The 22,329-nt window shown below is 38.3% G+C and overlaps 1 protein-coding gene across 5 annotated transcripts in view; it reads right to left on the bottom strand.

Moving 5' to 3' along the window:
- The window catches only part of LYST (lysosomal trafficking regulator), a 165,134-nt gene that overhangs the window by 5,182 nt on the left and 137,623 nt on the right, over positions 1 to 22,329 (bottom strand). For all 5 annotated transcript variants that reach the window (XM_018042448.1, XM_018042451.1, XM_018042450.1 and 2 more), the window contains 6 exons: positions 16,479 to 16,709; positions 14,727 to 14,916; positions 11,468 to 11,604; positions 8,864 to 8,962; positions 3,859 to 3,998; positions 3,471 to 3,568 (listed from right to left, as the gene is read on the bottom strand). In XM_018042448.1, coding sequence (XP_017897937.1) covers positions 3,471 to 3,568; positions 3,859 to 3,998; positions 8,864 to 8,962; positions 11,468 to 11,604; positions 14,727 to 14,916; positions 16,479 to 16,709 — 895 coding nt within the window. The remainder of the gene's footprint in view (positions 1 to 3,470; positions 3,569 to 3,858; positions 3,999 to 8,863; positions 8,963 to 11,467; positions 11,605 to 14,726; positions 14,917 to 16,478; positions 16,710 to 22,329) is intronic.

Here is a 22,329-nt window from a genome sequence, read left to right as displayed (position 1 = left end):
AAACCAGTGCAGTGATTTTTTTTTTTTGGTGGTGTTATATTATCTCTGCAGTTAAGTCTTCTGATGAAGGTTCCATATATCAGTTTTAAAATGAAAATAAAAGTATTATTATTCATAATGAAAAAAAAAAAGAAGTGAGTTATGGGACTTCTGAAGAAAAAATAAGTTACAGTAAAAGTTGAGTTAAAAACTAATTCTTAAAAAGAAAGCTAATTCTTCAGAATGTCCAAGAGTGAATCTTATAAATCAATGTCTTATTAAATGAATTTTTCTTTTCAAAGACCAGGAGTAATCAATTTTCTGTAGTTTTCCAGGAGATGGAGGAGGCAGTAATTGCTAGCCATCCTCAATAAACTGGGGCTGGTGGTCTGGAGCCTATGGTGATGTGTCCAGCCTTTCTGGAGAAATGATAAAGAGAAGGGTTAAGAGGCATGATAAAGTTGGGATGACATAGTATGTGTTACCACACTTTATCTCTCCATTAGAACTAACATTAAAGTAGAGAATTTATTTCTCCCCTTTATTAAGGCAGTGAAAAGATTTCATAGCAAAGAAATGAGTATTAGAAATACTTCTTCACCTACAGAAATGCTAAAGACCATCAAATACCACAAACCAAAATGCCTAGTATGTTGCAGTATTATTCACAACAGCCAAAAGGTGGGAACAACCCAGATGTTCATCAAGAGGTGAATGGATAAACAAAATGTGGTATATCTAGACAATGGAATTCATTTTTATTCAGCCATAAAAAGTAATGAAGTTCTGACAACAACATGGATAAATCTTGAAAATGTTATGCTCAGTCAAGTAACTGAGGGGGTAGGAGAACTACCCGCTACTCTGAATTTTACAATATTATATTAACTTTATAGTACCACTGGCAACAGGAAAAGGCTATGAACTTTAGTTGAAATGCATGTATTTTTGATATAGTGGCAGGATGATTTTTTAAAGTATAGAAACCATCTACTATAATATTTACATAGTTTAATAAATTTTATATCTTATCACTATAAAAACCACATCCCATAATAAGCCCTGGAAAATCAGGATAAGGAAAGAATGAGTTTGCCAGTGTGTCTTTAGCTGCAATACAGAAAAATTTGAGATTATATATGTGTATATATACACATATACATATTATATTTTGTATACATACATATACATATATATTTATCTTAAATTTTGATTTTAAAGTTACTTGGATGGTTCTCACTAAAGTCAGGATTTTTTGATAGGTTAAATCTGGTTACCTTTCTTCCCTTCCTAGAGTATAAGAATAGGAGAATGAAATGTAGTCCAGGTCACTAAACATGAATTTGTCCTCTTTTAAAAAGTCATTACTTTTATCATGCTCTCTACCAAATGCTCTTTATGACTCCTCTTGTATATGTATTGAGAGGCCTCAAACAAGTTGAGAAGGCCTTTTTGTTCAAAGTGGGAAGAAAGTTCTGCCCATTACTCTATTATACTGTGTGTACTGCCTACGGACACTTGAAATACCCTACTAGTGATCTGGTAAATATAAGCAAAAGTAATTTGGTTTCTTGTTCCCACATGACTAGCTGATATAATATCACAGATATAAATCACTACTGGGAGCAGGAAGGTAATTAACTTTACAAAATTCAGCTCCCTCAGGGTCAGTTCTAACTTCCAAATGTTGCCAAAACAAGAAAGTAGGGAACTCTAGATAAGTCATCACTATCTCCCCCCCCAAGATTCCCTCTTGATGTGTGTGACACACTAAAAGCCTCCAATGTACAAATAAGGAAGAACAGTTAGCAAAGTCATCAACCATCTGTGCACACTTTTATTACCAAAGTCAACTGTTTAAGATCTTTCCCTTTAGTTATGCTGACTGGGGAATAAGAATGTGTTCATGACATTCATTACTTTATGACTGGGCGCTAAAGCCTGGCAAATATTAATACTTCACATCTGAAATCTTGAAGCATGACTGAAGACATTACTTTTCTTGAATATAAGAATGATGAGTGTTTTGTAAAATTGACAAAATTCCGAGAGATATCTGTGGTAAGGTAAAAAAAATATATATATATATTTGAACTTTGACCCACGACCCTGGCATAGAGCTCCTAAACTCTTGTTAATTTACTGTCTTTTGTATGTTAGGGAGATGACTCCTGGGGAGGTCCTAGACAGCTTCAAGTGGGGGCTGGCCAGCAGAGAAACTGCCCTTACAGCACCTCCCACCTCTGGGGAGGGGAGAGGGGCTACAGGCAAAGGTCAGTTCCTAATGACCAATGATTGAATATACCAGGTGTACATAACGGAACCTCAGAAAAACCCCTAAACAGGGGAGGAGACTGATGAGCACAGTCATGGGCCAGGAGGGTGGTGCCTTCTGACGCCACAGGAACAGACCTCTGGACCTTTCCTTGTGGCTGTTCACTTTGTAATGAACTACAGTAGTAAGTACAGTGTTTCATTGAGTTTTGTGAGTTGTCGGAGAGAATTATTGAAACTGGTGGGGGCCTTGAGACTCCCAAGTTTGCCAACTTCAACTAGTTAGTGTCAGAAATGAATTGCACTGTTGGACACCCATTTGGTGTCACAGAACTGGAGAAGAGTTTAGTGTCTGGAAAGACCACACATTTGGTGTCAGGAAAAAACAATATAAAAAATGCAAGCAAAGGATAAAAGACCACCCACTGCAGATGTGTCAAAGATACCTGTTCCGAGTGGACAAAAAGAAACAGTTTTTTGAAGAATCCTTTCAATTAGTGGAAATGCAAACAGAAAACTTATGAGCTTGCCAACTGTTCCTACCTACTGGATGCATCAAGTTTTTTAATACATATACATGAAAATAAAACTAAAAGCCAGACCTTTGATTAGGAGATCTATCTTTCTCATGTAAATCTGGGGCACATTATACCTCCATTGTTATTCTGTAATACGGTCTTGCAGGAACTAGAAGACACATATAATACAAAGCTGATCCTCTGCTGATGCCCTGGAGGAGGGTATGGCAACCCACTCCATTATTCTCACCTGGAGAATCCCCATAGAGAAGCCTGGCAGCCTACAGTCCATGGGGTCGCAAAGAGTCGGACACGACTGAGCAACTAAGCACAGCACAAGCCTAAATTGATGGACTCAATCTTCTTTATTGCATTTTAATACTCATACGACAGAGGATGAGATGGTTGGATGGCATCACCGACTCGATGTACATAACTTTGAGTAGGTTCCGGGAGTTGGTGATGGACAGGGAAGCCTTGCATGGGGCTGTCTTTGGGGTCGCAAGAGTCAGACACGACTAAGCAACTGAACTGAACTGAATACACATACATGCTATTCCCTAAGTATTCAGGTCTGGCAGGGACCAGAGGGCTGTAACGTGACGGTTTAACCTATAATGATGTAACCTATGATGCTTTAAGCTAGCTGAGCACACGTTAGTGCAAGTGCTCTGTGCTTTGGGTCTGGGGCCAGCTCACCTGAGTCACACACTGTAGCAATGTCACCTGTAGTCTCGCTGGCAGAGACGGCCGTGACTGGGCTTTTGTGTCCCGCCAGACTTTGTACGTAGCATAATCTGAAAGACCAAAGACATGAATTTGCATATGAACATTAAATAAAATTACATTCTTTTATTTATATAATTCTTTTGGTCAGTATATGTACCTACTATTTATAAGGGATCCCTGACTCTATTCCTAACTGATCTATTAATTCAATAAGATTACAAAGGTAAAGTCTGTATTTCATGCTTAAAGTTATGATAATGTAAAGATATTATTTTACATTAATAAAAATGCATCTGTTTCTCACAGTAAGAACTGAAACATTAAAAACAGCTATTTTAGAGTTGGCAATCTTCTGTACCTGTTTAAATCCCATATGATGCAGGTTCCATCTCTGCTCACACTTATCATTACACTATATGGTTTGCAGACAAATAAACTGGTTATCTCTTCTGTGTGCCCATACAGATGGATCTGAGACTCCATTTCTATCTCTGAAGGCTAAAATTTAAAAAATAAGCATAAGCTAAAAGCCATGACAAAAGGTATTCTAGTACTGTTATCTCAAAAACAAAACAACCCAAGTGACTCCAACATTCTTCTCAAACAAATTTTTTCAACCTAGCTCAACTTTTTCTAAAGAGGAGAACTAGTTAAACATTAAAAAAAGTTTTAATGGACCGTAATCTCATCAACTGATAAGCTTTTCATTTTTGTCTATTCTTTTCCAGTCTGGCTGAATATACATGTGCTTTAATAGCTGTGATTATCTCCATATAAATAGTTCTCTATTTCATTTCATACATTCTCCCATAAGCATTTCTCATTTTTGACAGTGTATTCAAAATGATTTTTAAGTGTTATGATATTCTATACAGTTAATATACCATAATTTACTTGAACATCCTTTATTGACAGATATTTAAAATTGTTTCCAATGTTTTCAAAATGTAAGATGCCATAAATAATTAAAGTTTATTTTTATTTATTTCATAATTTTTAAATTTATGTACATAAGTTTTGTTCCTCCTCTATATCACTCCTTTAGAATAAATTTCCAGAATCCTCATAGTGGATCAGTGAATATTAATAATTTTACAGTATTGATAGTGTGACTCCTGATGCTACCAATGGCAATGTATTACTCATCAATAGTTGTGGATTGATTTTCAAAATCAAAGCTTGCAAACTGGTGTTCCAAGGTCCACATTGTTCACAGATGCCAGATGTCCACAGGGTATAATTTTTGTTTTATACTAGGTTTATACTGTCATAAAGTATTTCAATATTTCAAAGAATACAGAAAAGTAGAAAGTATAAATACAATGAAAATCTGTATACTGACCACTCAGTTAAACTAATCCTAACATTTTATAATATGAGCTTACTTTTTAAATATAGAAAACATTAAATATTACATAGTGTGTGTACTGTTTTACATCGTATTTCCTCTCCCTTCTCAGAAGTTATTATCCTGAATTTTGCATTTGTTTCCTGTGTATTTAGAATTTATGTCCTACTATATGCTACTATAACAATAAACAACATATTGGGTTTCAAGTCGATAAACTTTATAAATATGGTATTTATTGTTCTTTAGGCATCTGATCTATTTTGCCTTTTTTGACCACCATTGTTTTTAAAACATACTTATGTTGACTTTATTAGCTGCAGCTCATCTATTTTAAGTGCTCCATAGTCCAGCTAGGACATGTGGCCTTCAACTGAACACAATCACAGCAACAAGATGGCTCTGAACAAGGGCATGAGTCCTGGGTCTGGGCCCCTTCCGGTTCGCCTCTGGGACTCTCCCCAAAGGGCCAGGAGTCTGTGGGGCCACGGAGATGTGCCAGCATCCTTGCAGACCATGCTTCAGGGTGCCTGGGACTGAAGAACTGACTGTTCAGAAAGGCTTGAGCCCTTTCCCTCTCTGCTTGGATTTGTGTCTCAGTGGTCATTCTAAATCTTTGAAAATTTCCCAAGTTTTAAATGGCAATCAAGGTTGCTTTTAATTGCATTTCTCTTATTATAACTATTAATAAGCTTAACTTTTTCACATATTCATTGTTTATCTGTAAATTTGTGTGCTTGGTTTTGTATATTTGTTACTACATTAGAAAATTATTTGTAGGGATTCCTCTATTAGTGGAATAGAATGCAAGCACCTTCCTCGTTTCTCCTGGATGATCTGGATCACCACGCCAGTCTAGGGACGCCTTATTCAAAGTTTAGTCTCAAGGATCCTGGACCACCCAGGGAATTCCAACCCAGGCTGTATATCCAGGCAAGAGTTGGCTCCATCTGACTCACCCTCACTCTCCAGGACCGGCCTTTTGGGCGAGAACCTCCCTGGGACACCCACACCCTCATTTTGCTCTGTCCCTTGTTGCTGTTTTCTACTCCTCTTATAAGGGGCTGTCTCAAGGTCAGTGTCAATATTCTAGGACTGACAGATAATCCAAGAATATCTAACTCAAGGCTAGAGCTCCCTCCTTGCTTGTTAAAATATATATACACATAGGTATGTGTATTTTTTTACTTTATGACTACAAATAATATTTATGGGGTAAACAGAAAATAGGTACCCTACAGTGGGTGTTGAAATTTTAGATTTTGTACTTTAAAATGATTCTAAGAGTCAGTCTTACTAGATGATTCCCTGAGGGATCAGAAAATAAATTCCATGGGTAGAACAGAAATCTTCTGCTGGCCTACTTCTTCACAAAATTTTCTTGAATGGTTTGATACTACCTTGGATAAACTGTATATTTATTCTTCCTGCCATCAATTTAGAGAATAGAAATACAGGTGTTCACTTATATAAAGATGACATGGGCACATTAATTAGTGAAAAACGACTCAAGATCAGTTATTTTAGCATCAGTTATCACCTTTGAAGACATTCTTCTCTAATATATAAAGGGCTTATAGATAACAGTTCCCTATAATCAATCAATGTATTCATCATTAGGTATGTAGAATGCATCTTAGCAGACTATCTTGGGAGATTCAACAGAAGCAATGCTCAAAGTTAGATGTGCTTCGCTAGCTTAGGAAAGTATTTCATAAGATTCCCTTGAAAATATTTTCAAGCAACAATTATTTTAGTTATAGCCTACATGGCACTTGGGAGCCTGTCTTTTGCTGTGTCAAGGGCAATACAAACAAGAACATAAATACTTTTAGAACCATGGCATTCAGTGGGTTTGGGCAATGGAAATTAGTGAACATGAGGTGCTTCCTGCCAACCTCACAGGCACAGGGTCACATCTGCAACTTCAGGGACCCCCAAATGATGAGATGGTGCCCAAGAAAAAGCAACAACAATACCCACAAAATCCCAGGTAACCTTCCCTTAGATCAACCAATGATAAAATCACACAGCTAAGATACACTTTTGGACATGGTTTAAATAGTAACTGTTTATCTCATGACTTGATTACCTATTAGGAGAAAAAGAAAACCCTTATATATAAGCTGAAAAATCAACTTCTGGGAAAGGGTAGAACTGAGGAAAGGTATGCAACATAAGACTTCACAAGCCTACAATAACTTCAAACTACAAGAAGCACACATCTTGCTGTATTCAAATGATAACAGCTACACCTTTGATCTGCTGCTTCAGAGCTATGCTGTGTACAATTACTCCTATATTGACAACTTAATCCTTTTTTAAAAAAAAAAACCCAATACTGCATACTGTGTTAGTGTACAATTAAAAATTTAAATTGTAGGGAGAATGGAAGTAAGGAAAACTAAGAACAAGACTGTTCAAAGTGTTGGGAAAAGAGGAAATGAAAGATGGAAGATAGTTTTTGGATGACAAGGAACAAATGATCTGAGCACACAAGCAGAGGACTACTCTGCAGCAGAGATCAGAATGTATGTGTAGGAAAAAGGAAACAGAAAGGTGTGCTCAGCAGTGGAAAGGCAACGGCAGCAGTAAATATCAGAGACATTACAAAACTGACATCTGATTTAGGCCTCGGGGAGTAAAAAGAAAATGAGACACTCCAAAAGTGAAGGCACACCCCTCTGCCCAGACTCCCTAGCACTCTTCTCATTGTGGCCTATGTATAAGACCCTCACCTCTCTCTACTCTCCTGCCACTCCTCCCAGCAGTCCTACTCTGAACTACGAAGTATCTGCCACTCCCGAACTACCACGCCTTTAATTCCAAGTGGTGAGTGTACTCTGATGACTCTTTCCTCTTTTCTCCACTTAGTAAAATGATCCTTTAAGATCCAGCTCAAGTCTAATTTTTCAGGCTCCCTGACACCTGGCTGGGCCAACTTCTGGCTCTTTTACCCTGGGTGTCAGTCTTAGAGCACACACCCCGCTCTTCTGCAAGAATCTGTAGGAGCCCACCTCCTGCTATAGAGTCCTCGGGATAGCTGCCAGCATCACCACAGCACCTTTTAACTGGTACCCTTCCTTCCAGTCTCATGACCCTTTAAGCGTTTTTCCTTGCAGGCTCTACAATGATAGTCTTAAAATGCTGATTGGATCATATCACTTCTGCTTCAAACATTTTAATGACTCCTTAGACTGAGAGACAGAAACAATATTATGTTCAGATTTACACCCTAAGGAAGGTGGCAAAGAACCTTAACAAGGGTTTAAAACTGAATAAACTTGCTCAGAAAAGTAAGGAACCTAGTGTCACCCTATGCTAGGAAAACAGGTTTCACCCAGTAGAACATGTTTTATAAAATAATGGAGAAAACTGTAATTAAAAAAAAAAGCACATAGAATGTTCTAAAACAGAATGGTTATCACTGAGTTATCACTCTAACCTTGCCTCTACTCTTCAATGGCACCACAGACAGCTGATTCAATAAAGAAATGAGAGTAAATTAAGAGAAGTATGGCATAATGCCTTCTTCAGTAGACTGTTTTAATAATTTAACTCACAAATCTTAGAAGATTCAGTGAATGGCTGAAAAAATTTCTTTCAGTAAGTGGTAGAATAGAGACTGGCTACTTGGATTTTTCTGTCATTTAATTCACTCAGAGTATTAGGAATGTTAGGAGTTCTGCACTTCTAAATTTTACAGAATCTTGTGGGATACCCTTTAAGCATTCAGGTCGATACTGAGAACAGAAGGAACCATCAAAATGTCACGAAAAAGCAGAGCATAACTCAAAATACTTTCTGTTTCTGTCCGTATACAGTTATTTTAAAAATTATTTTATGATCCTAATAAAAGAGTTAGATATTGATCTTTTACATTATCAGAGCTTCTGTGAAGAAGAGATTAAAGTACAAAAAACGTAAGTTGCTCTTATACTAAATAAATTATACTTTATAAAGGGTTTCTTCCCCTCACTGACATGAAAATCCCACAAATGTGCCCAGGACCTACCGTGCAGCTTGTGAACCTGTTTGAGTAAGCTGTGATGACACCACATTTGCTCCCAGTGAACAGCTGGCAGCTGTCAGGGACCCAAGCACAACTAGTCACCTAGGAAAAGGACAAGTCAAAGATGAACATGCTTAAAAAGCATGAGAAATGCTTCTACTTTTCTGACATTTATTTTAAAAATATATGCTCATAAAATTAAGATAAATATTTTACTTGAAGTGATTAAAATGGTACAAGACATAGTAATAGAGTATGATGTAACTTTGAGACGTCTAAAAGCTGTAAAATGTGATATAAACTGTCATCTTTTGGTTCTCTTATTGCATTGTCGAAAGAATGCTGTCATCTTTTGAGAAAGCATAAAAGAAGACTAGAGACACCGTTTCTTTCAGTTGTCATTGAACACAGTTGGGAATTCAGAATTTTTCATTTTCCAGTGATAACAGAAAAGAGAAGAAAATTGACAGGAATATGTTTCACAGTTAAGAGATCAATCAGAAGATGAGGCAAAGAGAGAGCATGACTCTAATATGTAATGACGATAACGAAATTGATCAGATAAGTGAAATCACAGAGTGTGGGTCTTTGTATGATAATATCCTGGACAAATTTTCTCAAACTAAAGAACTAATAAGTGAATGACATATTCCAAGAACAAAATGAAATATGGTATTCTTATCTAGGTAGTCATTTGATTGGAAGTACTTTATCACACCACATTTGCTCAAAATCTGGATCATCCTGTTTTGCTGAAAGGACTTGAGGAGAGCGTGTTTTTTCATCTTTAATGATGTTTCTCTGCCCAATTTTACATGATGGAAATAATTTTGCAGTGTTGAAATTCTTACTAAAACTTTGAATAAGGTTGTTTTTCACTGTCCTTTTTTCTTACTTTTGTTAGTTTACTAGTAAGCCAGATGACAAAAGGCAGTGATGTGACCTTTTTTCAGGCATACTGAAGATTAAGCAAACAAGTCATTGCTCTCCTTTTTTTCACTGCCAAAAATTCCCTACAAGTAGCTGACTCCATTTCTTTCTTCTTTTTCTTCTAAACACTTCTATTTATTTATTTCTGGCTGTGAGGAGTCTGTTGCTGCACGAGATCTTCTCTAGTTGTGGAGAGAGGGGGCTACTCTCAAGCTGCGGTGCACACTTCTCATTGTGGTGGCTTTTCTTGTGCAGAGCACGGGTTCTAGATGGGCAGCAGTTTCAGCTCCTGGGCTCTAGAGCACAGGTTCAGCAGTTGCGGTGCACGGGCTTAGTTGCTCCAAGGCACGGGGGATCTCTCCAGATCAGAGGTTGAAGCCATGTCTCCTGCATCGGCAGGCGGATTCTTCACCACTGAGCTACCTGGGAAGCCCTCCGCTGACTACACTTCTAAGGTGCTCAGTGAATGGTGACAAACGTTAGGATGTGTGAGTAGGCACTGACTCCATTTCTAAGGTGCTCGGGGAATGGTGACAAATGTTAGGATGTGTGAGCAGGCACCAGGTGTGTGTAGGTAATGGAAGTCAGAAAGCAGTAAAAGAACTTCCTATGGAAAGACAGTCAAAGAGAGAAGGTTTAGCATAAAATTTAGTCCTGGAAAAAGTTGTAGCAGTACTGTGTGTGTGTGTTTGTGTGTGTATATGGTGTTTTATAGTTTACAATATACTTTCACAAACACTGGAGACATTTTCACAATAGTTTTATGAGAGAGTAGTGGGAGTATGACTACTCCCGTTTTAAGCAGGAGGAAAGAAACTCAAGCTGGGAAAGGTTAAGTCACTTGCGAAAGCCTACATAGTAAGTAACAGAGCTGGACACTAACATAGATCACAGGGATGGCAGGGCTTTAGTAAGGCCCAAGGCTCTTTCTACCATGCGGTGATGCCTGAATTCTCGGTCCACTTAAAAAAGTCAGGTACAGTAGATGATGCTCTGGTTATTGAAAATGACATAGTAACAAAAGGTAAGTTAACACTGAGAAAAAAATCAATTGTGATTTTGTTCCAACACTGCTGTGAGCTGATGCTGAGTAGGACATTATGATACAGTCTCAACAAGAGATGGGAAGAGCAGGGGTCCCCCACTCCTGGGCCACAGACCAGTAGCAGTCCATGGCCTGTTAGGAAGTGGGCCACACAGAAGCAGGTGACTGGCTGGCAAGTGAGCGAAGCTTCATCTGTATTTACATCCGCTCCCCATCACTCATATTACTGCCTGAGCTCCACCTCTTGTCAGATCAGTGGCACTTGATTCTCATAGGAACACGAATGCTACTGTGAACTACATATGCAAGGGATCTAAGTTGTGGGCTCCTTAGGAGAATCATCCTGAAACTATCCCACTATTCCCTTCTCTGTGGAACAAGAGTCTTCTGTGAAACCAATCCCTGGTGCCAAAAAGGCTGGGGACTGCTGGGGTAGAGAACAAACTTTGGGAACATAGTCACTGCAGCAGCAGTTAGGAAGGCTGTCAGCACTGTAAACAAGGCATACGTCTAGCGTCATCAGCTTCTCGACTAACTCTACAGGATATTAAATACTAGCTGTCATCAGTCTGACTCCCTTCTAAAGCATTATGTTTAATTATTATTATAAATTACTTCATAAAAATGTTTACCTGATATTGCTGTGAACTTTGTATAAAGTTTATTGGAGGCTCGCTTTGTTTACTCTTCAACCTTAAAATGTTATCAGCATATCCCCAGCTCAGGATGGCTGACCACTGAATGTCAGTACTGTTCATGCTTCTCACACCTCAAGAAAGAGAAATAAATGTATTAGTCGCCACTGATCAGTTATCATTGGACAGCCCACTGAAATGGCAGGTTAAAGACCATTCTGGCCTTTAAGGCCTGAAGTTCACACAGCAGAACGTGGTCATTCCAGTGCAAAATCATCTTTATAGCCATAAGATGGACCTATTTATGTTAGTTTCATTTCTTTAAAGCTAATAGGATTCTAAGGTTGGAACTGTATTCTTTTTCACCTCTGTTATTTTGGTAGGGATTTATTTGACTTAGAAATAAAATTTCTGTTGAGAAATTTTTAAGAAAAACAATGATAATTAAGCTTCCTCTATTTATGTTCTGTGATGCTTTTTCTTCTAATAATAAATATGAACTAGATAACGTTTAAATAATTTTCTAGATACCCCATACTGAAAAATCAATATGGAGAACTACTAATGCTGGAGAGGGACCATTGCTGGAGCAGAAGCAATCCTGAGAAGAATCATCTAATCCTGCAACTGCAAGGATTTTGTATGGGGGAAGTTCATATAATGAGGTCTGTTCTTCTCTTGTTCTACTCTCAACATAATACTACCTCCTTTTGGGATAAAGATCTGGACATTCTGACATCCTTTTCCAGTGTTTCTCATAATCTACGCCTTGTTGGCACACTGACTAGGGCTAATGCAGCATAAAAGCTGTAGGTAGCTGGTGCTGCCTGTACAACTAAGAAGCTTTGAGTTCCTTAAGGAGAATGTGAGTACCTCACTTAATATATAGCTGTATCTATAATATATAGAATGTGAGTACTCAGCATAATATATAGCATAAAACATAGCACAGTATAACATAATATAAAGCAATAAAACAAATAAATATTTGTTTAATGAATCAAGAGCACATTAACAATGTAGTTCACAGATTTCTTTTTGCTTTGTTGAGTATAATTCCAAATGTGGATATCAGTTTTGCAATACAGAAATTAGGATAGCCTTGCTACATATATGCTCCTCTCTAGATAAGCCTCAGGACTTCCCAGATTTTACTACAAATCCTGGCATGTGGTAAGAACGCAATAACTGTCCCAGGTTTCTCATTCCAGCAACACAAGATGCACCATGTTTTTTTTAAAAGAAAAATAAACTTCTTCTTTCCTATTAGAATAGTAGATCTTAAATAAGAGTTTACAAAAATATGACTTTTGCAGCATGTGCAGATTTAGACTCAAGCCCGAGATTCTAATTTGGTGTGTCTCCAATGGTATACTCAGTAAACCAACTGAGTCTACTTGGGAAAAAAGCACCTCAGACAATTTTGAGGCATTGTTAGTTCACAAGTAATTGGCCTGTACTGAGCTAAAGATCATTAAACCATGGCAGTTTAGTTGCTACATTGTATTACACATGTGTAACTAGAGGGCAGTTATTTAATATAATAGTGCTAGACACACATGACCTCCCATCTGCCAGCTGCCCTCTTAGTCACTAGGAAATGCCCCTGTGAATGGTTCTGCACTGAGTACGGCAGTGAATGCTCAGAGTCCCTGGCTCCAGAGTATTCATAGTCTGATGGACATTTATTTATTAAGCACACCAGAGTCAGGTGTTAACCATTCCTTATATTATTCCATTTAATAATTATAGTGAATTACCCTGTGAAGTAAGTCCTTTTATTATTCCCATTTCATAGACTAAAAGCCAGGACTCGAGAAGCATAAGTAATTTTCTCAAAATTACACAGAAATACACAGGTATTAGGCAGCAGAACTAGGGTGCAAATTCAGGCACTGTGCCAGGTGAGCTCATGGCCATAACTTGTATGTTACCACTTCCTGGACACACCTACATTCTGCCAAATCCCACTTACATTCTATGAGGAAATAAGTGTAATCTGAATGAACACAGCTATGACTTGTGACTGTAGTGGCATAAATAAGGTAGGTTAGCTATTATACTGGACATATTTAAGTCCCACCATGCTAAGTAATAATACCAGCCCCTTTCTCTCTGATCAACAGAGATAAACTTCAATCCACTCTAATTAATTTCTTAAAGGCAAATTATTCACACATTTCGATCCTCTAAGTGTTATTGGTAGTAAACTACTTGTGACGCATCTCATAGCTGACTGCAACATACTAGTGAGGATGAACTACTGATATTACAATGATGATTAAACAGATTTACCTTCCCCTCTTAGTTCACTAACTTTGATAAAATGGTATGTGGCTTCTTTTATTACTGGCAACTATAAAGGCAATCATTCATCTCATGACAGAAGGGAGAGTGAGTTTAAAAGAACTGTGGTCCAGCCAGCACACTAAATTCCTTGAAGTGGCTGATGCTGGGGCACGGGTGCTCCAGTGGTGGGCGGGGCCGTGAGGACCGGAGGAGCACAGCGCACAGAACCAACACCGAGAGACGTCAGGCCCACACTCTGGTTTCCAGGCAAATCTGCATACCCCTGACAGGCACAGATGGGTGCCCTCAGTCATTCATTTCAGTGCTTAAAGCCCAGGCCTAGGAAGTAGGGAAAGTTCTTTCACATTAAGTAAAATGATTAATTTGGAAGGGCTGAGGAATTGCTTGAATGGAAAATGTCACTAGTTTTCCAGTGTATAGGTGACATTTAGAAATATCAAGAGGGCCTCTACTGACAGCACTTCCCCATGTGTTGCTTTTAGTGAGTCAGTGCAGGGAGGTGAGAAAAAGACTGCTTTCCAGACATATGTATTTTTAAAACCTATTTTCAAGGCCATCGTGATTTCCTCATTTTGTTTTGCTGCCATGATTGTCTCTCCTGAGGTGCTAGAACTGCTGGTCAAGTAAGTCGTCTATTCTGGGATTCAAGAACCTCACAGTGTATATTTCTATAAAAATGATAATGTTTTCACCTTGTGAGACATTTATTTATTTTTGTCTCCTTCAATTCTTCCTCTCATTTCAAATGACAGTGTCTTTAGTTCTCATGTTTTTCATGTAGTATGTTTTAATTTCTATTTTGCATTAAATGAACACAAATTTGAGTCTGGTTTTTCACCAAGGACTCAGAAAACTCAGAAATGAAACAAAATAGCAGCACAGATGAGGGGAAACATTCAAATCTCTTGAAACATAGACCTAGGATGATTTTCATGTTTTATTTTACCTTGTTCTTTGCTGTATGTCATCAGAAGACAGAAATTTCGGGACAAACCACATATTGCTCTAGTGGGCAGAGCCTGGAGACAACCAAATCTTTCTCCGTGGGGCTGGCTGAAGCAGACCACAGGAACTGGAGCACTTGGGGAACCAACATACTCCCCCCATTTCAAGCCTTTTATCCATGACAAAGGACTCTAAAATCAAGAAAAGTAAAAAGTACATTTAAAAAATGGTAGTAAATATAGAATCACTCATGGAAATGTGTGTTCCTGGTGGTGAGATACAGTGATAAACAAGACAGATGAGGAACACATACTTCCATAGGTGGTACAAGTGCTATGAGCAAAGTCTAAGGAGGGGAGAGGACTGAGAAAGAGAGTTGCTAGTTAGATGAGGGGTTGGGAAAGAGTCTCTGAGGCAAGCAGACACCTGAGTGAAATAAAAGCACACCAGGGCTCTATCCGGGGACAGGGCATGCCAGGTGGAGGGAACAGCCAGTGTGAAAGTCCTGAGGTGGGAAGGAGGCAGTTCAGTATCCGTTCCTATTACAAACAGACATCCTGCTCAGGTCCTGCATATGCACCAACTTTAATTAGCTAATGAGCAATAAGTATAGTGGCCAATGAAATGGTATTTATTACTTTTCAGGGCTGTACTGTTAAATTATTTTGACATGTTAAAATAATAGATTCTAGTTAAAAATAATGACCCTAATAATGATAATGACTAAAATGATCTGTAAGGCTTCAAATCATAAGTTACACTGACAAGTAAACATAAAACAAAAAACACAGCTTTCAACTATGGAAAACAACATGAGTGATCTGGGTTCAGCAAAACAATACTGTCTATCATATTGATCTTTTACAATTTCGATCTTACTAGTTATAGAAGCTCTGCTTGCATTTAACATGCAAACATATGCAAACTTGATATACATGAGCTATGAGCATAAAGAGTTTACATTTAGTGTTCTACACTCAGTGTATTTAAGTAACTTTATAATAAGAAACAGTTGTCAAAACAAGGTCTCTAAAAACCATTTCCTCTTAAAGTGGAGCACAGATGACTGCAATCTGAGATCTCTGCTTTATCTTACAACCTCTTTTCTTTTCATTTTCTATGATTCCCTTCTGCAAACCTCTTTAACACTTTACAACTCACAGGCTCCCACCTTAAGCTGCTTTAATAATGAAGAATTTAGCTGAGGATTAGAATCCATTTTACTCTTAAGGATTGCTTGCTTGTTTTATTTTTCTATTTCAGAATATAAATTAAGTATTAAATTAATACTTAATTTCTACTTTAAGAGGCAATACTTCTTATCATGACAATCTGGAGGGGCCAAAAAATCATGTAAGATTTTCCCTTTAATTGTAAACTCAAACATTTACACTTCTGGTCATTACTTCTGGTGGAAGCTGACAACCAGGACCGTGCTAGGCATGTATGCACTGGTTCCTTCCCTCTCATTTGCAATGCCTGTATGTCACTGCCTGGTGGGGCTTTCCCCATAATACCCCTCAGGGAGGTCACAATCTGACCTGAGCTCCCAGAGCACTCTCTTCTTATCACTAACGCAGCATCTTCTACACACAGAACTAGTAATGCGGGCATCTGTATTCACTGGCTGGTGCACACCTTCAGGCTGGGACCATGGTACTCAATTCCCAGCCTCTAAAGCTTGGGAGAAGGTCTGATGTCTCAGGAGTTGAGCCATATTTTCCTGAATTCTATTAAAATCCATATGACATACCGGATAGGTAATTTCCTTGACCTGTTCTCTGGTTTCCCTGAAAGCAAACTGCACTAACAACCCCACGGCGGCAGGAAGCTCCCCTTCGATGTTGAGCTTGGAGCCAGGTCTGCTCGCATGGGCTGACTGGAACAGCTGACGAGGGGTCTGGCCGTAGGTTTTTATCATGGTTTCTAGTGCTCGTCTTTGAACTGGATCTTCAACTGCAGAGACATCCATTCCAAAATATGTCTGAAGAGAAAAAGAGAATGAGAGGAATGTAAAAAGCAAGACTTGGTGATAATACCAAAGGGGAAACAACTTGTTTTATTCTCCAAGCAATGGACAGTGGAAAGGATTTCCTTTCTCAGGTTTCGAATGGAAAGGATTTTAAAATGTTTTTGAACAGGGTGATAATCATTAATAGTCTCAAAGAGATCAGAATAGGAATCATCAATGCTTCTGAATGGATGAAACAAAAATAATGTTTGTCTTGACTGGTGTTAATTAGGTAATTTTATAAAATTAATTTCTAATTTAAGAGAATGTCATGTAAGACTTCATTTATCTGCACAGCAAAAGGAAACCATCAATAAAATGAAGACAACCTACTGAAGGAGAGAAATTGTTTACAAATCATGTACTGATAAAGGGTTAATATCCAAAACATAGAAACAACTCATACAACTCAACAGCAAAAAAACCAAAGATCTAATTAAAAAGGGGCAGATGACCTGAATACTTTTCTGAAAAAGACATACAGATAGCCAAGAGGTACATGAAAATATTCTCAGCATCACTAATCATCAGGAAAATGCAAATCAAACCACAATGAAGTATCATCTCACACTTGTTAGAATGGATAGTATAAAAAAGACAAGAGACAATAAATGTTGGCAAGGATGTGGAGAAAAGGAAGCCCTGTGCACTGCTGGTGGGAGTGTAAATTGATGCAGCCAGGATGGAAAACGGTATGGAGGTGCCTCAAAAAATTAAAAATTGAACTATCATATGATCAGCATTTCCACTTCTGGGCATTTGAAAGTGAAAGTGAAAGTGAAAGCTGCTCAGTTGTGTCAGACTCTTTGCAACACCATACAGTCCACAGAATTCTCCAGGCCAGAATATTGGAGTGGGTAGCCTTTCCCTTCTCCAGGGGATCTTCCCAACCCAGGGGTTGAACCCAGGTCTCCCACACTGCAGGCAGATTCTTTACCAGCTGAGCCACAAAGGAAGCCCTCTGGGCATTTAAACAACATTAATTTGAAAAGATGTGTGTACACCTATGTTCATTACAGCCTTATTTATAATAGCCAAGATATGGAAGCAACTTAAGCATGTACACATGGAATGGATAAAGAAGATGTAGTAAATATATGCAACTAAATATTATTCAGTCATAAAAAAGACTGAAATCTTGTTACAACATGGATGGAACTTAAAGGCATTATGCTAAGTGATATAAGTCAGACAGTCAGTCAGTTCAGTCACTCAGTCGTGTCTGATTCTTTGCGATCCCATGAACTGCAGCACGCCAGGCCTCCCTGTACATCACCAAGGAAAATACCAAACAAGTAAGTATGATTTCATTTATATGTGGAATCTAAACAAAAGACCAAGCTCATAGGACTGGTAGTTACCAAAGGTGGGGGTTGGGCAAAATGAGTTAAGGGGGCCCACAAGGTACAAATTTCCAGTTATACAACAAATAAGTCATGGAGATGTAATGTGCAGCATGATAACTACAATCAACAACACTATTGCACATTTGAAAAGTTGCTAAGAGAGTAAATCTTTAAAGTCTTCATCACAAGAAAAAAATTTTTGTAACTAAGTAGGGGGTGGATGTTAACTAGACTTATTGTGGTGATCATTTCACAAATAACTGAATCAGTATGGTGTATACTGGAAATTAATATAATGTATGCCAATTATACTTCAAATTGAAAAAAAAAAGAAAAACAAAATGAGGTTTTTCTTTGGTCTTATCTTTTAGTAAGAACTCATTAAAAAAAATAAACAAATTTTTCAATTAAGTTGATCCAAAATAGTTTCTGCAGGCAATTAGCAAGTGGATCTATTTTTTCTGTGGCTGTCTGTCAGATACTGGTCAGAAAACTGAGTCAACATCATTTCAGGTGGTCCACAAAATCAAAAGAGATAACAGAATTCAAGGATATGACAACATGGAGCCTGAAGAAAACTAGAGGATCCTGCCCCACTCCAACTTTCTCAATTCATAAGAATGAGAACTCGAAGTTCAAAGCCACCTGTGTCTGCCTGAAATTGTGTGATATTCAAATGCCCTTTTGTTCTTTGTGTGAATATGCTCAAAAAAAGAGTCGGATTCCTCTCAAGACACAATGGCTGGTATCACAGGATGACTTTGTGTTGCTAACTCATATCACATCCCCTGCATCTTGAAGATGTCTACAAATATCAATTATTGAGATATGTTTTCTTACATACAGAGACATTAGTAAGGAACCTAGATTTTTATATGTCTATGTCTCTTCTCTTGTCTGGGTTGAAGAATCAAGAGTCTAAATACCAGTAACGCTGAAACCCAAGCAAAGTCTTTGTGGTTTCCATCTTGTAAGCTCAAGGGCAACACAACCATCCTTGGAGAGGATTCATTTAATTCCGATTCCCTCTCTGTGTGTTTGCTTTTGAGGTTTCCACATATACTGCTGAACCTGACAAGAACCTGGCAGTGAGAAGACTGTAACGTGATGTATATTCTTTCAGCCTCCCCAGACAACTCGGTGAGGTTGTCAGCGGAGGAGAAGGACAGCTTAACCTCCCGAGCAAGGGGCAAAAGACTGGCTGAGAAACAGTCAATATATTCCATCTTTAACCAAAACACCGCAGAAAGGTCAGCACACAGTACTCCCTGTGACTGGTATCCGCCACGCTGTCACCTTTCTCAGGACATGAAGCTAAAGAGAAAGGCGGGTTAGGGCAGTAATCAGTCTAGAAAGGGAGTAAAAATTCAGGATTTGCCATGCCACTGTCCTTTTCTTTCCCACCCAATGTTGGTACATATATCTTTTTAAAAAGACTTCATGTGTAATACTACATTGTTGAAAAAGTCACTTGTCCAAAGCGATATATAGGAAACGGCAAAAATGAAACTGAGATACAACGCTGCCAGGTAGCTTAAGATGGTATTATTTAGGTACTAATGAAAACTAAAAGAGAATCTGAAACAGTAGCAGTGAGGACAGCAACCTCTTAAATGTAAAGGGTGTTATTACACTTTTGTTCTTAGTGTTAGAGTCAGACGGAGAGTGAGGCGCATTTTTTTAAAGTGAGGTGCATATTTTTAAAGCTGGGTACAGATCTGTCATGTTTGTGTATCCTGCTTGTATAATTTAACTTTCAGCATTTAATCAGGAAGCAAATTCCATTTTCATATCTACAAATAACATTTCTATAAATGCCAAAATAAAGTTTCACAGGTTCTTCAGAATCGTCAGCATCTCCCCCCTTTGCCCACCACACTCCCACCACCACAGGGCTCCAGTAGCTATTATGAATGCTTATCTAAGCAGGCTTATTCTTTATGGCTGTTTAATTTAATAGACTCAAAAATTCAAACGGAGATCGGAAAAACCTTATAGCCAGAGCTCTTAAAATTTACTTTAAAACAGTACCTCTTTACCTTCTGTGTATCAGTTTCTAGTGAACCCCATATACTAGTGAATGATGAATTAAGATCAAAATGCATTTTTATGTTCCTTTTTATAAAGTTAACATTTATACTTAATTGGATGTCAGGCATTACCCTGTATGCACTTTCTTATTTATGAGGTTGGTATTACTGTTCACATTTTAAGAATCTGCACAGAAGTATAGAGAGGTTAAGGTGACACTGCAGGTCATAGAGCAAGTAGCAGAGTCACAGAATGAGGATGTGAACTCAATCCTGGATTCAGAGACTGTGCACTTAAATGCTACACTTCCTTCTGTCCCACGAATTGAGTTTTATTAAACTTCTGAGACAGGCATCCCTGGTGGGCCAGTGGTTAGGACTCGTGCCTCCAACGCAGGGGGCAAGGGTTCCATCCCTGGTTGGGGAACTAAGATGCCACATGCCATGAGGTGTGGTGAAAAAATAAACTGTATATAAAATTTCTACAACAATGGTACAAACTCTATCCTTTATAAAGCCCCAAAGAATTAATGAAAAATCTAGTAAGATGAGAATTAAATGGCATATTTCAGCATGTATATACTTTTAATGTGAATTTTAAATGAGAATAATTGAAAATTTGTGCCACTATTATAGGCACAGAGTATACTAAGGTTCATGTCCAAATTCTTAATTGCTTTTAATTTGTATTGGAGTATAATTGCTTTACAAGGTTATGTTAGTTTCTGCTGTACAACAAAATGAACTTAATTGCTTATATTTTTATTTGGCTGTGCTGGGTCTTAGTTGCAGCATATGGGATCTAGTTCTCTGTCCAGGGATTAAACCCAGGCCCCCTGCATTGGGAGCGCAGAGTCTTAGCCACTGGACCACCAGGGAAGCTCTTAACTGCTTTTAAAGTTACATTTTAGATCAAATATGAAGCTTAAAAATTATACCTCAGTCTTTAAAACCTTTAAAGCTTACATATATACTTCTACAGAGGTATATTTTACACACAATAATAAAACACTACAGATTTTTAAAGTACCATCTGATGCAACCATCATGAAAATCAAGGTACAGAGCATTTCTATCACCCAGAAAGTTCCCTGATGTTCTTTAGGCGTCAATACCCTACTCCCTGGAGGCAACCATTGTTCTGGTTTCTACCACTAGGAGATTAATCTTCCTCGTTCTAGAATTTCAGGTAAATGGAGTGGATTCACACAGGGTGCATCAGGTTTCTTTTAGTCAGCATAAAATGCTTCCTCTTTATTGTTGAGCAGTATTCCATTTATTCAACACCTGGAATTGTTAGTCTTTTATTTAGAGTCATTCTCAATAATATAAAGTGGTAACTCACTGTGGCTCTAATGTGCATTTCCCTGATGACTAACGATATTATTATTGTTTAGTCACTAAGTCATGTCTGCCTCTTTTGCGACCCGATGGACGGTAGCCCGCCAGGCTCCTCTGTCCATGGGATTTCCCAGGCAAGAATACTGGAAAGGGTTGCCATTTCCTTCTCCAGGGGATCTTCCTGACCCAGGGGTCAAACCTGCATCTCTTGCATTGGCAGGCGGATCCTTTATTGCTGAGCCACAGGAAAGCCCTGATGACTAAAGATGCCAGCTTTTTTTCATTTGCTTACTGGACACTCATATATCTTCCCTCCCTGTGTGAATCTTACTCACCTTTGCATCCCCAGAGCCTGGGGAAATAAAAGCTTCCTGAATAGGATAGATTAAAAATTTAAAAATGTAGACTATCTAACAACATTGAAAAATATACATTAAAGTGTAACAATTAGACTTCTGGGAATTTAACTCAAAGAAGTAAAGTGGTACATAAAGAAATAATCGGAGGAATATTAATTTTAGTAGTAGAAGAACACTAACAAAATATCCAAGAATAGGGGACTAGTTAAATAAATTACCAGATATCCATACTTTGGAATAATAAGTAGCATTAATATTATTATACAAATGGGGGTTTCCCTGGTGGGTCAGTGGTAAAGAATCTGCCTGCCAATGCAGGAGACAAGGGTTTGATCCCTGATCCGGGAAGATCCCAAATGCTGCGGAGCAACTAAGCCTGTGCACCACAACTGCCGAAGCCTGCATCCTCTAAAGCCCGTGCTCTGCAACAAGAGAAGCCACGGCAGTGAGAAGCCTGCACACAGAAACTGGAGAGTAGCCCCCACTCTCCATGATTGGAGAAAGGCCTGCACGGCAG

Source organism: Capra hircus, chromosome 28, assembly GCF_001704415.2.
Source record: "Capra hircus breed San Clemente chromosome 28, ASM170441v1, whole genome shotgun sequence".
NCBI lineage: Eukaryota > Metazoa > Chordata > Mammalia > Artiodactyla > Bovidae > Capra > Capra hircus.
The sequence above is the reverse complement of the archived record's forward strand: the minus strand, read 5'-3'. Positions and strand labels throughout refer to the sequence as shown.